Source organism: Callospermophilus lateralis, chromosome 6 (assembly GCF_048772815.1).
Source record: "Callospermophilus lateralis isolate mCalLat2 chromosome 6, mCalLat2.hap1, whole genome shotgun sequence".
Classification (NCBI taxonomy): Eukaryota; Metazoa; Chordata; class Mammalia; order Rodentia; family Sciuridae; genus Callospermophilus; species Callospermophilus lateralis.
In genome coordinates, this window is record NC_135310.1 from 42060624 (window position 1) to 42082158 (window position 21535).

Sequence of the window (21535 nt, forward strand, 5' to 3'; positions counted from 1 at the left end):
TGACCTCTTCCAGGTTCTTAAGTATACAGTACAGAACTGTTGACTATAGGTACAATTTTGTGTGGAAAGGTACTAGAATGTCTTCACTTTTCTACAATTGAAACTTTAGGCCCTGGTTTATCATTCCCCATTTCTCCCTACTCACAGTCCCTTAAAACCAAAATTCTATAAATTTGACTCTTCTAGAAACCACATATAAGTGGAATCCTACAATATTTGTCTTGCTCTACTGTTATTTTAAGTCAGAAACACAGCACTTTTGCACTTTCCTATTTACCTAAGGACCAATGACTATTGAGGGGTGGAAAAAGACCCATTCTCTTTGTTAAGCTCTTTATCTTATATCCTGAGCTCCTATCTTAGTTTACCCAACATTGTTACAGCCGCCATCTTCTTTCAAATGTTTGTGTCATTTCTTTGCAGCCTTTCTCATTTGGAAGCATGATGACTAAAAATCACAAATCTTTATTCATTCTTTTTCTATTTAAAATTATAGACATCTCTCTTAAGTATGGATATGTATATGAAATAATAAAAGGAAAAAACAAAAGTTAACAAAATGAAATAACTTTAAAGAAAAGAGCAGTATAGATAGCTAAATTTATTTTAATGTGTTCTCTTACATGGTGTTGATTTAAGGACTTAGTGAATGGTTCTTATAACTTCAAACAAAAATCCAGGAAGAAAAATAAAAGTAATCATTCTATTTTTAAGAACCAGGATTGCCAGGTGTGGTAGAGCATACTTGTAATCCCAGTGGCTCTGGACACTGAGGCAGGATGATTGCAAATTCAGAGCCAGTCTCAGCAAAAGTGAGGAGCAAAGCAACTGAGACCCTGTCTCTAAATAAAATGCAAAAAAAAAAAAAAAAAAATAGGGCTGGGGATATGGCTTAATTGTCAAGTGCCCCTGGGTTCAATCCTGGGTATCCCCTCCCAAAATAAGATTTTCAACATAAGAGAAAGGGATGTAAGAATAGAAGAAATTAAGAGGAAATCTATGCTCTTATGTTTTATTTGGAAATAGAGTAAATATATGGCTTTTTGGAATTTCGTATTTCCTCGCTCTATTTAAAAGTTTAGAAGCAATGGCAATTCAATGCAATGAGTACGTTTGTTGAATGCTTTGATTTCAAAATACCATTTTTCAATAAATAAAAGGAGCAAGGATTCCCTTAAGAATTGGCCAATTTCTGATTTGGTGCAAGAAAGAAGCAAAATTTACTTTAGACTTTCTAAGTTATTTTGTATTAGTTTACATTATCAAGAAACAGTCAAAAATATTAATGGAATAGCTATGGATGGTAATGTATCCAGTGATCTGGGATAAAGAATTTACGTATCTAGGATATACTTTTAAATATCAGGCAAACTAGGAAAAGGAAATAAGAACCTAAAGGAAGGAGGAAATAAAACAGAAAAATATTGATGCTTAATGAAACTAGGTAAGGTGAATTTGTATTCACTTTTGCTAAGACAGAACTGCATTTACAGTATTCCTTCTCTTGAATAATTCTGAGTTAGGGTGAGCAAGAGGAATTACCATGTGCTAGATTTGGAAGACAGAAGGCAAGCAGGGACATGCATATTTTACCTTTAGAAGGTCACTGCTGGCATGTTATAGTTGATCTCTTGGCTCACCTTGTTGGCATGGGACAACAGCTGTGTCTGCAGCAATGCTAGCTCCTGTCAGATCTTCCATAGTCTTCTCCAACTCCTGGCACAGGTGTATATTTAGCTCCATGAAGAAGGGCAGCATCTTCTCCCAGAAATCTCTACCAACTCTTAAGATGGAGCCCCAGAAGTCAGAGGACTGTTGCGGTCTCCATCCAGTTTATCCTCCTGGATTTTAGCCTATCCCTCCCTGGTCCCAAAGTTGCTTTGCTTCTCCACTCCCCTTCCCCCACCCCCAGGGCTGCTGCTTCATGCCCAATGTCACATGCAGAAGTCTAAACTGCTATTAAAACTTCATCATTTACATACTGTCAAATCCATACAATATAATCCTTATTGTCTATCATTCCTAGTGACTCTGCTTTTCTGATCCAACTCTGAATGATACTCTTGGAGATATTGGATTCTCTATAACATTGTCTCTATTGTGTATATTTGAAAAAAAAAAAACAAAAACATTTAAATAGTCAAAATAAAATAATTATATATCTTGAAATACAGAAACCTTTAAATTCTAATTGTGTTTAACACAAATCTCTCTTTTCTTCTCTCCTTTCTTTTCTTTATTCTCTCTCTCTTTATTTCTTTGCTTCAAATCTAAATTAAAAGTTCCCCCAACTAACTTATCTATTATTGAGAAATCTGTACCACCCCAAAGCAAAATGAGAAAGATTGTTAATATGTAAGACATTTTTTTCATAATGCTAAATTCTTGAAAAATAACCTTAACATTATACTCCCCCTAATATTTTTTCTATTCTCTATTAAATGATGATTTATTTATTTTTAATACCCTGCATGACAAACTAAAGAGTTGTTATTGTTATGTAGATAACCAAATTTATTTGGTAATCTTGGTATTATTCCTGTCATTTAACATTTTCTCTGAAGCAGTGATTAAATTGCTCTTGCCTTGTCCCTATTGTCAATTTTTAAAATCCTCCTGCAGATTTTTTAAGACTGATATTAAAAATTTATTTTTCTGAAAAATTTTCCAGGTTTCCTCTAATTTGATTTGGCTTACTTTCTCCTCTACCACAATATTATATCTTTTCACATTGTAATGTTCCTGTTATATTGTGATTCTATAGTTTGTGAGTTCTTTATACAAACAAACAAACAATTTCTGTTTTTTTTTTCTCTACCCATTTAAAGAAAGTAATTTTTTCAGGAGTGGATGTTAAATATAACTTTTAGGTTATTCCTAGTTCTTAAAGAACAGGGAAAATAACTATATGTTAATTATAATTTTTTATGAAATGGATCTTCATAGTGAGGTTAAAATTAGAACTACTATGGGAATCTCATTAATCCAACTTTTTATTTCAGTGTGTTCTGAGGGTTGTTGCTTCCAAGTAAAGATAATCTACTTCAGGTATTTCAACCTCTGTATACAGTTATTATGTTAAAAATCTAGTTGATTGAAAATTCATTCAGAGACAATGGTTTTAAAGTTAACTCATTTTTGTAACTTAGTGTTGGTGATTGCATACAACTTATTGAATGTCCTTCCTTTAAAATGTAATGTCTGTTTTGAATATGGCAATAACATAATATTCAATAATTTAAAAGAACACATTTAAATATGTAAAAATGAAGTTTCATCCTGTTTCTCTTTACAGAAGCATCTTAAAGATTCTCTATATAAGCATTTAGCAAATTAATTCATAACTTAATAAATTATTCTGAAACTAATTGATCTAATATTTGTATTTTTACTTAATCATGAAATGTTAAATAATTACAAAAATATTTTCAACTACATATTCAGTTTTAAAGAAATTTTACAATATAACTTGAATTTCACCATTTGTTCAATGTAAAAATGCTTGATAAAAATATTATTTACTTTAAAGAAAATTACTTAATACATATGCTACAGCAATAGTATTTAATTTTCCATTTCTCTGTTTATTTATTATTATTACCTTTTCTCCTCCCATGCCCTGTCTAGTCTGCTGAAATGAATACTTTAATGTAAATAATCTGAAAGGGCCAATAGAAATAGATTAAAACAGAGGATCTCAAAAAATGAGATACCAAAAAAGATATCTCAAGATACTTCTTGTGTGGAAATGCTATTATTTTAGTTATTACTTTAGGGCTATAAATTACTAGTATTTTGGTTACAATAGAAATCTATTGTCAGATGCCAAAATATCATGTCATTATATTTGGCTATCTTCTAATATCTTTTCTTAAAATCATGTCATTATATTTGGCTATATTCTAATATTCTTTTATTAAAGAATATAATAGAAGAGAAGTAATTCCACTAGTGTACCTTTAGAAACTTCTACTGACAGAATATAAATTTATCCTTAGGCTTAGATATAGAGGAATAAAGTTGTTGGTTCAATAGTTTTTGAATTCTTAACTTTGTCTTACTTATTTATCCAGTGTTTGCTTCATTTTTAATTTGAAATGAAATAAATAATAAGAAAACAGAAGTCATAGGAGAGGAAAAAAACAGCATTTGACTCTAAGATATTGAAACCTTCATTGTGATGGTAAAAATTAAAGACAAGAGTTGTGACACCATTGAAATAACCTAATATGAGAAATGCCAATGATCCAACTTATAGGAAATTGTTCCCAGTTAGGTTAGACTGCACCTTAAAAACATTATAGCAAAATATTGAGTAAATATTACTTTGATGAAGACACCAAGTAGCATAGTAAATGCAAAAACAGATATTTCTGATTATTTTTTCATAATTATCTGTGCCTAGTATTGTCAATACCAGGAACTGCAGAGCTCAAAGATTCAGAAGCACATTAAGTTCACTGTGAGTGCTTTTCATTTCAAATCTGTTCTGTTTAAAACATAATTAAATTAATTAGTATTTCTTGCTTTTATCCTTGGGAAATAGTTGACAGTTACAAAATTATAAAGGTTGTCAAGCTTCAAGCCCAAACTATTACATAAGCATTTGCATTATCTTAGCTATATTTCATTTCTTTTTGCAGTTCTAGGGATCAAATCTAGGGTTTCCTGCTCTACCACCAAGCTACATCAGCTGTGTTTCTGACTATAAGAAACACATTAACTCAGCAGAAACAATCATTGCTTTTGCATATATAGATACAACATTCGGATTTCAACATCTTTATGTTTTTCCTAACTGTGTTTCTTTTCTTCGCATTTTAGAGAGTAGTTAAGAATCAGCAAACACATTCAAAGCTCTGTTTTCCCACTGGAAAGATTCTAAGGAAACCTTTTGCCCTCAAGACAAAGACAAATTTTGTGGTTATTCAAGCAAAAATTTTCATATAATTCAATGCATATTAAATTATGATACATACTTTGCTAAATTTTTCTTAACATGATGAAACTTTCACCAACAGAAGCAAAATAATTCATAGATTTGTCTGTAACAAAAAGAAGAAACTAGTCACCTAAAATTATAATTGTTTAGGTGTAGAATGTTACCTCTCTATATTGCAAAACACTTTTCTTCACATGTCCAAATTATAACAACCTAGAAGGCAATGGTAAAACTATTCTTAATTATATTATGCTTGAGTTATTACACATGCTTAGTGCTTCATAATTGTCTTGAAAGAAGGATCTGTATTTTTAAAATTTTAGTTGACCTCATAGTGTGTACAACTATGTACAAGGTACTCCTATCAGTATACATACAAGTTTACTTGTTCCTAGTTTAGGGAACATTTATGATATTTGAAGAGAGTTCCCACTTCATTTTAGATCCAGATATCTAGATCTGAATCTTTGCTGGGAAATAAGGGGCAAGTGTCAGTTATTTCGTGAGTCCTGATGAAAGGAGTGTGTGGATTTCATAGACCCTGCCAAGGTTGCATGCAAGGTCACAGTCAGTAAGCCATGGCAGGACATTATTTATAGCAGCTTACACTGTGGAGCACTGCCATATGTTTGAATTAAATGATTATAAAAATCAAATTTAATAATTAATTAACATTTACTAGATCCCTTGCTCTGTCTTACGTGCTCTACACTAAGGAATTTATACAGAATAAGTGAACACTAGTAAGCACCATCTGGTACAAGCAGAGATTCATAGGCAGGAGGAGAAGAAGCCTTGGATATCCCTTTTCCCTTGCCATCCTGAGGGGAGGTGTATACTGGGCAGCGTTGTAGTGGGGGGTAAATCGTTTGGGTAATCAGAGTTGTCTCGAGTCCCTGAAGAAATCCTGGACATACGAATTGTACTATACTTGAAGATCCTGGGTAAAGGTAAATGCATGTGGAGGTCTCCTGTTGAGGGAGGAGACCTCACTGGCCCTACCCAGCAAAATGGGAGGACTCAAAAGTCATTCAACAAACAATCTTGCTTATTTCGCTACATTGACATGTTTTAGTTGCCAGGCAGTGTACAATGTGATTTTGATTTATTATCTCCTCCAATATTCATAATAGCCTTATGAGGTATAGTTATTCTTGCTGTCATTTTACAGTTCAGGAAACTGAAGCACAGAGCACTTTATTCTTGTTTCCACTATCTAATGCTATTTTCTAGAACTGGGTATATTATAAATCGGAATACAGAAAAGCATGGAGATAACAGGTATGAGAGATGGAGGTCTTGATGTAGAATACGAATTTTGGAAAAGCAGAGGTGTCAATGCATTTTGTAGATATGACCAATTTAATCTCACTGTCACCTAGCTATCAGGTGGAGGAGACCTTAAAACTACACAGAAGTTAGTGAAGCACTTGCCTTGGGTATAAAATTTGAGGCCTCAGAAGATTTATTAAATTTAATAGATAATATCTTCATGCAATTTTTAAAATTTCAAAATTAATGGAAAAATCTGCAATGTAAGAAGTATTGAAATTTTACATAGAGGCAGTATCACCATTACTTGGTTTTCTGTTGTTTCTGGATCCAACAAATCTTGACATGGTGTTGGTAGGAAGATGAAGCTTGAATACACTCAGTGTAAACTTAGGGCCCAATTTGGAGCTATTAATTGCTGTTGTTCTCAGGATATGAAAGATCAACAGGAGTTAAACAAAACTTAAAGAACATAAGGCTGAAGGTCAAAGTAATAGGGCATAGAATTGATTCTTCAGGAAGAAATCAGAGAAAATAGCTAATTTGATTCTCATTGTAGAGTTTCATTATAAACTTTAGTACGTATACAATTTGGCTCCAAAAATCAGAGGACATATAAAAATCCTGTGTAACTTTAAACTTTTCTTGGTCTCTCTTGGCATTTTTTTTATCAGTGCCAAAAATCCAATTACTGGCCACAGGTGACCTAGAGCCATTTCCACTGCATGCCGTGATACAATTTCCTATAAGAAATATAAGATAAAATTAAGAGTGACCTGAACACTGGGAAACATTTCTTATCTCATGTAACAGAAGTGCTGAAGGAATGGTGATTCCAAGTCTGGATAATTCAGTGCCTCAGCATGTCATCACAGAATTGATTCTTTTCATTTTTAACCTTTGCCTTCCTCAATGAGTCAGCTACACTCCTCATGGTTACAAGATGATTGCTGCAGCTCCAAGATTTACCATCCCATGGAACAAGGTCTTTCTTCCTGATTTTAAGAGCAAGAAATTTACTTCTAGAATCTGCCCACCCAAAATCTTACTCTGAAACAAAGTTTGAATTCCCGTTTTTTTGTTTGATTGATAGCATATAACAGAATATTTGAGTCTTACTTTAAGAGTACAAATCAGGCTCCTTCACTTGCTAAGTATGTAAACATGGGTATCTGTTCTTTGTGTTTCAGTTTCCCTATATTTATCAAAGGAATAAAATAATATGCCCACTTCATTAGGTTATTGAAAAAAAAAGTGAGGTACTGTATGCAAAATTCTTAGAATGCTGTGTGGTTACTATTATTTTATGATAATTCTCACTGTGGCAATAAGTTTAATTATCTCAGCATCTCTTAGAGAAGAAGACATCAACTAAAGTTTTAGGTATATTGTGTAATATTTTCCCCCTTGATATTGTTTGGATATGATGTCTCAAAGAAGGAATAAGAATCTATTTCCAGACTACTATCTTATTTAAATGTGTGTGTGTGTCTCTCTGTGTGTATTTAGAATTTTAACATTGTCCATGTGACTCATTAGAAGCTAGTCTCAAGCCAGCAATATTAACATCCTGAAAATAGTCTTATATGACTAAATTAGAGCCAGGCTCTCTCTCTCTCTCTCTCTCTCTCTCTCTCTCTCTATATATATATATATATATATATATATACACACACACACACACACACACATATATCTGTTTGTGTACTTACTCAGACAATCTCTCTCTCTCTCTCTTTGTATGTATATATATATATATATATATATATATATATATATATATACACATACATACATATATACAGACAGTCTCTCTGTGTGTATATATATACACACAGACAGAATTTTCCATATAAAATATTGGGGCTTCACTTGGCCACAGGTAACTGATATTTTTGAAAGTGTAACTGCATATTTGGAGAGATTATGAATATTTATGGCAGGACAGAAAAAAAATTCTAAAGTTATCCTAAGCTTATAGCTTATACTCCAGAGATGTTGTGCTCTCTCTCTCTTTCTCTCTCTCTCTCTCTCTGCATGTATGTGTATGTGTGTGTGTGTGATATATATATTTAATATATACATATATATGTATTGTGTGTTAAGCATAAGGACAGTTAAACTGGTGCCTATTTTGTTGCGTTTTTATATTGAAATTCTTCAGTTTTAGGAGAAGGAAAATGAGGAAATAGTTTCAATCTATTTCAATCATAAAAAATCCCATTTGCAATATTCTTCCACTAGATATAAAATATTCCGGTGCTAAAAGTGCCTTTAATGGTGCCAGTACAATCCAGGTCTTTACATATAATTCTTTCAAGATTCTCAATTGCAATTATAAAATTGCATTTCATTTCCTTTTTCTAAGGTTTAATCTCCCCATTCAGACAACTAATTTTTTGCTCATCTGAAACTCTGGAATGCAGTAAAATAGAGTGTAAAGAGGAAAGGCACATTATAGATGAATCATAGAGATAGGCTTCCCTGAGGCTAACATTTTATAAATTGAGAACACTGGATGATCTGTGTGTTCCACCAATCCCACAGAACAAAATTTAAAATTAAATAATTTCCTAGGGGAAGGGGCAAGAGGATAAAGAAGATGGTGGAATGAAATGGACATCATTACTCTAAGTACATGTATGAAGACATGAATGGTGTGAATGTACTTTGTATACAACCAGAGATATGAAAAATTGTGCTCTGTATATGTAATGCAAATTGTAATGTATTCTGCCCTATATAACAAATTAGAATAAAATATAAAATAATAATTTCCCAGGAATGCTTTCTAATCATTTTTTTTTCTCTCTCAGGGATTCTACTCATTAATATAAACCAAGGAATATACTTCCCACCTTAATAATGTTAAAAATGAAAAAAAAACCTAACTATGATCTGATCCTCCTTCAAATATTACTCAATATCCATCATTTACAGTACAATATATACCTGTGATTTCTTCAATTTTAAATGAACTCCACTGGAAGTTCTCTTTGAAGGTCATTAGTCACATTCTCTTCATTAAATCCAGAGTTATATTTTTAGTCATCCTCTTACTTGACCTATCAGCAGCATTTGACATTTGACCACTGCTCTCCTTGAAATGATTTATTTACTTAATGCCTAGTGCATTACACTCCCTTGGTTCTTTCATTCTCTCTCTTACTCTTGCTTTCTCTGTCTCATCTCTCCTTCTTGGAATTCATTGTTGTTTCTCCCTGTTCTCATCATCTATCTCTCAGTCTTCCAAAGGTTATAGTGTTCCTCAGTCCCTCCCTTGGTGATTTCATTCAGTCTCATGGTTTGGAATACATCACATCCTTTGTTGGACTCCCAAGTTCCCGCCTTCAGGTAGAACTTTCTCTTTTGTAGATCATATTGAACTGTACAAATGTTTCAATCTTCTTGTAGATGTCTAATAGGCAACATACGTTTGAGAAGCCTAAAACTCAGTTATTTTTCTACTCTATCCCCCCACCATAAAAAAAAAAAAAAAAAACAATAACCAAAAAACAAATTTCTCTTCAGACTCCAGCATTTTCATCCTTCTGGTTTCTCATACCTACGGTTTGAAGTTTTACTAGATATCTTTGTCATATCCATCGCTACATTGAAAGCATATGCTATTGATTGTACCTTTGAAATACATTCAGAATCTGACCACATCTCATCAAACACACTATTACCACCTGATAAGAATTGACATCATCTTTCTTCTAAGTTGTTTCACTTGACTCCTTACTGTCCCCCTATTTCCAGTCTGCCAACATTTTAATCCTCAACATACAGGAGTTTCAAAGTCAAAATACTTTATTCCTCTAATCAAACTTTCTAGTAATTTTCCATTTCAATCACAGTGAAAAACTAATTTTGAAGTAACTTTCAGATGATCGAATACATTGGTATAATTCTGATCTCTTAAATATATCAAAGGGAGAAGATTCTCTGAAAAGGTAAAATAGTTTTTAAAATTAAGAAACAATACTCTAAAATTTAATTACATATCAATGAAAAATCAGGTACAGTTTATACCATATTTCTAGATAGATTATCTCCTCAATGGAACCTGAAAGGCTACTTTTGCTCTTTGGAGCATTTTTCATATGATTAACAATACAGCATTTAGGAAATCCCTAAGTTTTCTCTTTTTATTACTTGATCTCTCATTTTACCAATGTCTTTATCTTCCAGGAGAGAAATAGAGGAGGATTTATAGTTTTTCTTTTTTACTAGTTTTATCCATTTCAGTCACTAGAAGTTCAAATGCTTTTTTAAAAATTTTAAGTACAGGTATGTTTAACAAGGACAAATCTAACTGAATTAACTTGAACTTGACATAATCACTACCTTAACAATTCCAGTTTTTCCTGATATTTCACAAATTAAATATGCCAATCATTCTTAATTTAGCTATAACTGATCTAGTCTGCTTGAAGACCTTGTTGTTTAGGTGAAAATTTACAGAACCATCATTCCCATGATGCTACTAAGTATAATAGACCAACAATGATGTCTTCCTTCCTGAATATCTATAACTTAGGGTATATATGCAATTTGGGTAATAAAATATATAGTTTTGATTCATTCCTGTTTTCCCCTTTCTTAAACTCCTATTTAGATTACAGACTTCTCAAATTGTCAGTTTCTTTCTTACAAATCCCATAATATTCGCTACTACAGGTGCTCAATAGCTTTTATTTTTAATTGAATACACATGCATACTGCAACAAGATTGAGTTTGTATTTCTGAGCGATATATATATAGCCACGTGATATTTGAATTCTTGAAATTGACATATTATTCATGTCAAAAGGAAAAAAAAGAATCAGGAAAAACATGTTTTCTTAGGTTCCTCAGGAATGATTGTGAACATTTTCTCTCACTTTCAATTCCTTTCAGCAAGCTCTATTGCCAAGATTGGCTCAGATCCTCTAAAACTTGTACATGATGCGGTGGAGGAAACCACAGACTGGATCTATGGCTTCTTTTCTTTGTTGTCTGACATCATTTCATCTGAAGGTGATGAAGAAGACGAGGAAGGGGATGAGGACATTGATAAAGGTACAGAGAACAGAAAGTTGTATGTAACTACAAGGACCAATATTAGACATGAATTATAGTGACTTGCTTAGGTTTTAGCCCAAATGGGCACTTGGGTTCCCACTAATCCCAAATGAAAACACTTCTGAATCCTAAAAGTGTTTTAGTAGGCAGCCACATGCAGTAAATTGGCCTTTATTTGGTTTTCATATTATGGTTTTCTGCCATTATGTCAAAGATGTCAAAATTAAATACACCTTTAGGGTGATATTACAGCTGAGAGAGTCTTATTTTACATGAGTATAAACCCACAATAGATAATCTCTGGCAAAAAAAAAAAAAATAGTAGCTATTTTTTTAAGTTTATCTCTAGGAAGATTAAAATAAAAACAATAAAACTAAAAATACATATAAATGTTTTATATACATAAGTCATATTCATAGTCAAATAGCAGAAAGCAATCTTACTAAAAGCACAATCAAAATAGTAAATTTATTGAACCAAATGGAGGCATAGACTGGAAGGACACATTGTAAATGTCACAACAGTTAAGCAACTCACTTATGTGCTCACTCATATATAATTAATGAATAAAAGGAAATAGGAAATTTAAGCTATACATAAATTGCCTCTCAATGGGTATGAAAAGAACAAAAGCCCAGTGATTTTGTCTTTTAAATGACATTTTATAGGGTCAGTCGGTCTTCAGATATTATGTATTCAGCCTTGACTCACAGGAAAGCTCTTAATATTAGAGCCCCTTCTGTGACTCTGTATGAATTTATATTTGTTTTGGCCCTGGTAAGTAGTCACTGTGACCAAGAAAGAAACTAAAATTAATATGATATATGACTTATAATGTATAATTTGGACCACTGCCACAATTTTATTGAACTCATAAAAATGAAACCGTCTGAAATAAATGTATATAAACAAAGTTCAAACTTTGGAGTTTGGGAAGCAAAGTAAAGTAAGAACTATCATTGTCATTGTCAAAAATAATAGTGTTTTTAATGAACAAAAGAAAATGAGTTAATAAGGACACCATATTATGCCATGTTAAAAGTGTTTTTTTTTTTCTTTTCTAATTCAGTATTTTTTTATCTTGGTTTAGGAGACACAGAGGAGACTCCCTTGAAAAAAAAAGGTCGGTGGTTTTTACTTTTGAATAAATTCTTTCTTATTGTACTGTTGATTTTCAATATGACTCAAATATATTTCATTTGTTTTGTTACCTTAATTTATTTTTTTAATACAGAGGCTGTTTAATGATGAGATGAAAATTTATAGTCAAGATAAACACTCAATTCTTTTTAATGAAGTTGATTCCATTTTTTTCAGTTGATTATTTAATGGATGCCTTTTTCCCTAGACTAGTGCAAATCCATCTGTACACACACCATTATGAGATGAGATTTCAGGAATAAAGAGAGAAATTTGTAGCCATGGAAATAGCCCAGAGGATGTTGACACCATGTTCTTTATTCTCATCATGGCAAAATTTATTGAGTTATTTTATTTTTATTATTTTTACTTTGTTTTCAGTATTATATTGCATTTTAGGTGATAGCTCTGGTATATAGCAGTTGAAAAACTATGGAACATTATGATTTGGAGGCAAAATTATATAAGTTAGTATAGGTCATGTATCACCCCCAAGCAGGAGAGTCAACTAGGGAGATTGAATATGGCATAAAAGAATTCCTTTCAGGAATAGCTAATATCTTCAGTAAGTTAGTGGGATTGTTGTAGCCAACTGTTGGTGATAATAAGCCTAGGAAAAGGTATGGAGCAAAAGCCTCAAAAGGACAGGGATTTTGCAGTAAGTAGGAACTATGTCTGGGAGCAGAGATGTAGAATACAATCCCGAGGCACATTTGGTATGGGGAAAAAACAGCAAACAATTGGCCAGACTTGATATAATGCTGATTTTAGTCACTGCTGCACATGTCTAACAGCTGGCTCTTGAGCTATCTACTCCAGAGGAGAACATATTGGCTTTTGTTGCTCTCTCCCAAGACCTGTATTCAAACACTGGAATCAAAGTGTGGATCTGAGCAGATGATGGCTGCCCCACTGCTATGGTAAATTCACTAAGGATATGCTAATTTGGAGAATATGAATTTATAACTTTTGCAATAAAACAGAGCTGAACGAGTGAAATCCATGTATAAAGTCATCTAGAAGTGAATGTGTTTATGAAGTTCTGTGAGAAGAAAGGAAGAGTTTGCTAATACACAGATTCCGGATGAGACTCGAGGAATTTAAAGCAGAATTCTGTCATCAAGTTCAGGTTTAGAGATTCTAGATTAGTCTCTATACTCTAGGGGTCAGAAATAGGCTCTTGTTTATAGCTAGTCTCCCATGCATAATGACTGGAACACAGTTAAACTCTAAATTAATTAAGTCATCGTCTGAAATAGTGACTCCTATACATGCATATTGCTATTGGAAATGAAGAAGGAAAAGCAGATAAAACATGTTTTCTCACTTATAAACTCCATTCTATAAGAAGATCATAAGGTTATACTCTCCATAAATTGATATCTACTTCTTTAATACTGAGCCTCTATTATTTGAATTTTCCTTTGGAATTAGTTTTGAGTTCATTTCCATGTAATGATTAGTATAAATTGCAAACACACAAAGTTATTTAACTATTTTTTTTAAATTACTGTCTTGATTTATCAAATGGTCAAGAACTTATTGAATATTTGCTCAAGGTACGTTTTTTTGTGTGTCAGTAATGCTAATTAGTCAAAATAGTCTAAAGGATAATAATATATGTTTAACCCCCATGTATAGTAATATCTTGAAGGACTTCATATTCAAAACTAGAAGAAAATTTACTTAAAGCCACATAAAATTACATGAAAAAAATGACATTTAAGGAACATACTCTACCTTGGGTATGAAAGTTATGCAATGACAACTGTTGGTTATAATTTGACTAAAGTGTATATATTTTATTATAATAATTATTTTATGTATAAATTTTCCTTGTAGAGTCATAGGCAATGTGAATCTTAAATCAGTATGTACTATCTTAGAAAACACTCATAATATACAATCTACATTAAATTATGTATTAGCATTATTATTAGTGAAGAGATTCTATGAACTTATTCCCATCACATTCTGGGTTATTGTACATATTTTCATATTTAAAATTTTGAGAAGGCCAAGTTGAAGAATTTGATGAGTAAATGAGCAAATGAAATAGTAAATGAGATAAAATAGTTAATAAATTGCATATTTGACACTGATGAGGAATAGGTCTTTATGTGAGGTTAGCATAAAGGACCTGAACTAAAGCAGGATGAAACTATGAATAACAGTAATTTTGCAAATGAATGCATTATTTCAGAAAAATGAATTAGTTTTATTTCTCTTTTAATAATTCAAAAATATCCTAAGTCAAAGTTAAAACTAAGCTAAGTGACATAGAAACAAATGTAGACTCTGAGGGAAAGAGAATTCAGTAGTCTTAAAGCATATGTCAATCCCTGGTACCCACTATATATATGTATGTATATACATACATATATATATATATATATATATATATATATATATATATATATATACACACACACACACATACACACACACATATAGCACAGGAATTTTAGCAATTTCCCATTTGTTTTAAAAAATGAAGTATTAGCTTATCATAAAACTAATAGCATTTTTGTAGTTTATATTAATATTTATGTTTTAGTAAGTTTTCAGTTGAGGCAAACATTCACAGAAAGTATAAATCCTTAGCAGGTATGTAGGTTTGTAATTTTTGTGCTCTAACATTTCCAAGTGCAATATAATGAAAATACTTATCTTCTTTTTACAGGTTTATTCTTACTTAAACCTTTATCTGTAATAAGTCTATATTAGAGAATAATCATCACAGCATTTATGTCCTTTCAAATATGTAATTTTAAGTAATAATGATAGTGTCTTAACAAGAAATTATGATTTATAATGCCTTTTCCTGACATCTAGCTTTATAGTTAAGAAGGAATAATCATAGTTACTCAAAGTTATGCACACTATTTTTTTTCTTTTTGTACAGTAAAACCTGGACTTCAATTTTAGGGATATGGTGACCTCTTGGGTTATAGATTTATCTCTTGCCTTCTAGGAAAGCACCAGAAGTCCCTTTACATTATGTTTAATGTCCTTGCTTCCTAACTACTAGATCTTTTAAATAAGAAAATATCCTTAAGGATGAGCAGGACCAAAATATAAAGTCTGACAGTCCGTGAGATTATGCTTGATGCATGTCAATGGCAAAGGAAGAGACTCCTTTATTTAGAGCAAACAGATTACATTCTCCCTTAGCTGTATTTTTAAATTGCCCTAAAGCTCTGCAAGTTGAAAAGAGCTGCCTAGTAAATTTAAACTTAGTTATTTCATTGTGTATTTTTCTTACTTTATTGAAATCCACAGTAGCTCTCTGTAGTCAGAGTGGATGAAGAAGAGCCAGGATATTGGAACATCATAAATATTCAAGACTTCAGGAGTAGGCCATTTGGAAGGTTGTATCACATCGTTGGTAGTAAGATAGATGGACAAGTCTGTGTGCCAGAGCTTCAGTTGCATCCGTCTTTGCTGGCATTTTCAGTGGTTTAAACCAGCCTGAACATTGAGTGTCTGGAAAATATGGTGAATGAAAAAAGGAGGGAGAATGGAAAGGTGACTAAACTTGTTAAAATTCATTGCCTCAGAATATTGGTTACTAGGTAGGCCCTAGTAACATTTTTAAGTGATACATTTATCTTTGGATTTCTCTTCTAAAGAAGTCTAGATGGACACTTACCTCCCTTCCTGCTGCACAGTGCCCACAGGCTCTGTGGAAACTTCCTGTTGTCTGCTGCCTCTCTTTCTCAACACTGGTCAGACCTGTAACTACAGGGAGAGGGAGTCACTTCTCCAGGTAGTTGAAGATGTAGGTAAACCATGTGTTCAGGTTCAAAAACTGTCTTAATTGCAATTATTTTGCTCAAAAAGAGACCAAAACCCAATTCAAATTGGCTTAGTAGAAAAGATTCTTTATTGGTTCAAGAGATGGGAAGATACAAAGCAGAGTAGGCTCTGGCCATAGTTTGATACAAGCTTTTGTATAATGTTTTACATAATGTTTTGCTTCGGACTCTGCTTTCCTTCTTGTTTCATTTGCTTTGTTCTCAGGCATGCTTTCCTTACCTAGTGAAATTATTCACACCAGAAACTTGAGACCAAAATTTCTTTACTGACCCAGAGAAAGAACCTGTGCTCTTCCCCAAATATTACTGCTAAAACAACTTTGTTGTCTCTCATTGATCTGAACTGAGCAACATACCTTTGTTGGAACCGGCATGCCAAAAGATTCAACATACAACTAGTCAAGGCCTGGGGACTGGGCCCACCCTAGAATTAGAGAAAGGGAAGTAGAAAATAGCACTCCAGCTTCCTGTACTGTGATTAGGAAAGGAACAGTTCCTAAAACTAAAAGAGGGATAGTCTTCCCATAGTGGATTCTACCTAAAAAAAAAAAACCCAAAGATGTCCACATCTCTTTTTTGTTTTAAGTTCAGAATCCCAGATTACCTTTAACCTTCGACCTCCAATCTCAGATTTGTGAACTCAGAATCTCAGAGGGAGAGGATAGTTTGCCAATAGGGTTGAGGGATTGGGAATGAATGATAATGCTGTGGAGTTTCTTGGGTGATGAAAATGCTCTAAAATTGATTGGGGTGATGGTTTCACAGCTCTGTGAACAATTAGAAACCATTATGTTGTATATTTTGAGTGGGTGAAATTTATGAAATGTGAACTATATCTCCATAATGTTTTTTTTTTGTTTTAAAAAATAATAAATTGAAATATGTAATTATACTCCATCCCAAAGAATTATTTAAATATCTAAAATATATTTCTAAATTACAACCAGGATGAGAGCCATTGTAGTGCAAAAGAGTAATTCTCAAAATAAGAGAATTTGTGCATTGTGAGACCAGTTAGGGAGACAGTTAAGGATACATGAATATCTTCGTATTTTATTTAGACATTGTGACTACTTTATATAAACTTACTGTTAAGAAAAATACCAAAACGTGAATGAAAAAATTCAAACTAAGTTAATGTTACTATCACATTGATATAGACCACCATTGTCATAACTATTGATAATGCTGTTCAGGTCAATGCATCAAAATATTAAACATAATTGAAATAAGCTGGAATGAATGCAGTGAAGATGTATTTGTATTGGTTCACCTTGTACTTTAAACATGTTATGGTTAAATCACTTAATCTCTGTGGCTCTCAGTTCTCACATCTGTATGGCAATGATGCTGTATTTACAGATATCCATTTCCTTGGCAACTTATAATATTTTTTCCCTCTATGATTAAATTGTGATGTCCTGTGTTAATAGTTTTATCATGAGTTCCATCTGAACTACAGCTTGTTAACTCACAGTATGGTCCATAGACCAGCAACTTTTATTTTCTGGGGGCCTAGTTTAGAAATCCAGGCTCCATCTAGACTGATAGAATCCAAATCTACATTTTAAAAATATCCCAAGGTGATTCATATATGCATTAAAATTTGAGAAACATTGATATAGGCAGTATTCCATCTTCTAACTGTGGTTCTGAAATTACCTGAGAGCTTATTTAAATCATTGATCCTAAAGTTTCCTCATCAAGGCAAGCTAATTGATTAATTTGGGCTGCAGCTCAGGAAAATGTTTTAAAATCTCCCCAGATGATTCTGATACACAGCCATATGATCATTTCTAGTATATTATCAAATATAAAGTGCACATACTAATATAGCAAAAAACTTCATCCATATCTGCAAACTCAATCTGTGATCATCTAATACATTTGTACTCATTTCCCCCTGTCCAGTTTATGTACACATGTGAAATTGTATCTAATTTTATGGGTGGAGAGAATAAAATACAGAGGAAAAACATAATAACCAAGATTATAGAGTTTATGGCAAAAATGAGGTTACGTAGTTTCCATCATAGTAGACTTAGTTTGAAATTTTTGTAGGGTTCATAATTATGCAACAGGAGGTGATTATTTTTCCTGAAAAATTTGGCTTACTTTACCAAGTAATAAAACATAACAAAATAAAGGTCCAATCTATTTTACATTTATGGATTTGAATATTCCTGAAGTAATTATCCTCAGTACCTGCTTATCACTATGTCTGGAGTTTACCCCCTGCTCAATCATAAATAATATGTACTTGAGGAGCAGAAAATATTCTTCTTCATACTCATTAATGGTAACTAATGCAGTTTTCTGAAGTTGTTTTTTGTCAATGTGACTGGAAAAGCACCCATAAATATAGATACCTACACATACTTTGGTGTATTTATCTAAAATATTGAGAATTCAGTAAAATATTTTCCTTAGTATTATTTAACTAGCCATTAAATAGGTAACAACATTTGCTCATCTACCGTGATTAATCTTTTGTTTCCTCGTAACTATTGGCAACATCTTAAAAACAGCAATTGCAATTCTATGTTCAAGTGAATAAATAATTTAAAATTTTAATATCAAAATGGGAAAAAATTTATAAGAAGGCATTTTTATTATCTGATTTTTTTAGAGTTGTCTAGAGAAAACAATGATAAGAAGCATTCCTTGAAATACACAATGCTAACAATAATTTAATAAACTGAGTTGTCATATTAAAACAGGATAGTTGCCTTGGTGACAAAGATTATCTTTTTAACTTCTTCAGTTTGATATTTAAAGTCTTGAATTGTTAATATTTTGCATTTATTAATAGTGTGTGATAAAGAAAAATGGCATGCTTTGAAGTGGTCATGTAAATCTTAGACAAAATTATCAAGTACTCAACTATACATTTGTTATGATTTTAGGTAAGATAAAACTACTTATCATAAGCAAAATTACATGTAATATAACAAAATATCTCAGAGAGACCTAGCTACAAATTAAGCTCATTCTTATTTAGCACACTCTATCATTTGTTGTTGCTACCATCAGCCTTCTCCTCCTGGGAGTCCCTGGCCTCTTTTACCAAGTGCCAAATGGAGGTCAAGCAGTCAAGCTCAGAGAGTCTTGGAAAAATGTATTGGCTTAATGATTACCTTTAGCACTGTGGTAGACATAGAGTTTAGAATTAAACAACTCAAAAGTAAGAAAGTTAACCCAACCAATAAAGTGAATCTTCACTTCAAATTTGGAGAAGATTTAGAGATTTTATCACTGATTATTTCTTTGTAGGTTTCTTCAGGACAATCAGAAAATTTCCCATTACACCTGAAAATTCCAACTTGGGCTACCAAGAGGTTCACTAAAATCTATACTTGTCTTTTTGGATGTGCAGTATAAATGCATTTCCTAAAAGCCCAGATTTTGTTATTACCACCTATAAAATACCATAAATATGTAAGCAAATATTATTAGACAAAAAATATAGAAATCATTGTACCCCCTCCCCCATTCGTTAATAGGAAGTGCCAGAGAAATGGAATAGTACCAATTCCAGAGAACAAAGGGAAGGGAAGTTTTTGTCCCCTTCCTTTAAGGTAGGTGAAGTAGCACATTCTATTTTTAAATTTTTCCTCCAATTTGTTTCTGTTAAAATGAACATGATATTTGATAGCCAATGTTTTTTATTAGTATAGTATACTTAATTATAATTTGCTTATTTTTATACAAACATCAGAGAATACATTTTAAAGTAGGTGATATATTCAAAAATAAGCTTATTTCCCTTCATTCATCATTCAGCTTTTTAGTGTTCCAGGAAAACAATATTAAAAATTTTATACAGTATTAAAATTTATTAACCAGTGTTGGATTTTATAAATACCTTACAGATATGTCATTTGATTGCCATAAGAAGTAAAATCATGAAACTTTTCTTAGTATTTGAAATAGAAAGTAAAAATGTAGCATTTTACTCTTCTCAAAAATTTCAACTATAGTCATTTTACTAAATTGAGAGTTGGGTCAAACAAACAAACAGGTAAGATATAGTGTACCACTACCCTCTATAATACGCATGAATAAACTTTTTTCATGTTGTATTTCTTTATCAAGTGGTTCTTATATGCCAATCAATCTGTTAGGCATTGAAACTTTAAAAGTGAAATAAAATAGACATAAATCTTGTCATCATCAAATTTAGCATTTACTGAGAAAGAGAGACAAGGGATAATAATCAGTATTCAGGTGATGTTTACTTGATGCCAGGTGCTGCTCTACAGCCTTTACTCTTTAACTTATTTTGATTCTCATGTAAACTTATGAGGTAGAGACTATTATTAACCTCATTTTACAGAAGAGGTAAGAAATAAAATTTGAATTTGGGCAGATTGACTCCATCATCTATTCAGCACTAAACTGTATTTTAATGAATGTCAGAAATGAAGATATTTTCGTATAGATCTTCTAATAGATCATCTGTCTAAATTTTCCTATCAAAATGCATGATGTTTTAATTATGTCAGAGCATATAGATTTATGACCTTTTTCCTGTGATGACTATTAAAATAATCAAAGATTATTACAATCCAGAAATATTAAACCATAAAAAATATAATTAATAAATATTTATTCTTGGCTCCATAATAAATTATTATATCTACTCCTGTTTCCTAGCAAATCATAGCTTTGACACATCATTTGACATTGTGCTTTGAATAGGGAGTATATCATTACTTCTATTGAATAATAAAGCATAAAAATTAAACTTTAAATTATTTGTGTTCTCTAAATAAAGGAAAGTTGGAAATGCATTTAAAATTTAGCAAAAAATGTTTCCTGGTGACTTCAAAAGTTTTTGCTGTAGAATGAGAGATGAATAACCAAAAAAATCTAAGAGGAAACAGGGACTCTTTACAATTTATCTTCACTTGTACCTCCCTATATGTAGCCAGAAAAGTTTCAGTGGAAAATTAAGAGTAGTAAAGGAAACAGAAAAATATAACCCATCACTGTGGAATTAACTTGCCCTTCTCTTAAATCCTCCATGCCCGTGATACCATTTATTACACTATCGAATATCAGTGGATGGTTTTCTTAGGCAAGGCTACCCAGGACTCAGTAGATCAAAGTTAGCTCTTTCACTGCCTCTTAATGTTTTATAATTGTCACTATTTTTAATGTTATTTTTCACTTCTTCATTTCTCAAAAGTGACATTAAAACTCATCCATTGAGAACCTATGGGCAGTCTTACAAATGTATTGAAATAGTTTGACCTTTATACTTTCTAAGTAACAAAATATTGAGGATTGTC

The 21535-nt window shown here is 32.1% G+C and overlaps 1 protein-coding gene across 9 annotated transcripts in view; it reads left to right on the top strand.

Annotated features, from left to right (window-relative positions):
• Trdn (triadin) overlaps positions 1 to 21535 on the top strand; it is a 362446-nt gene that overhangs the window by 63760 nt on the left and 277151 nt on the right. For all 9 annotated transcript variants that reach the window (XM_076858293.2, XM_076858296.2, XM_076858294.2 and 6 more), the window contains exons 3-4: positions 11118 to 11279; positions 12374 to 12406. In XM_076858293.2, coding sequence (XP_076714408.2) covers positions 11118 to 11279; positions 12374 to 12406 — 195 coding nt within the window. The remainder of the gene's footprint in view (positions 1 to 11117; positions 11280 to 12373; positions 12407 to 21535) is intronic.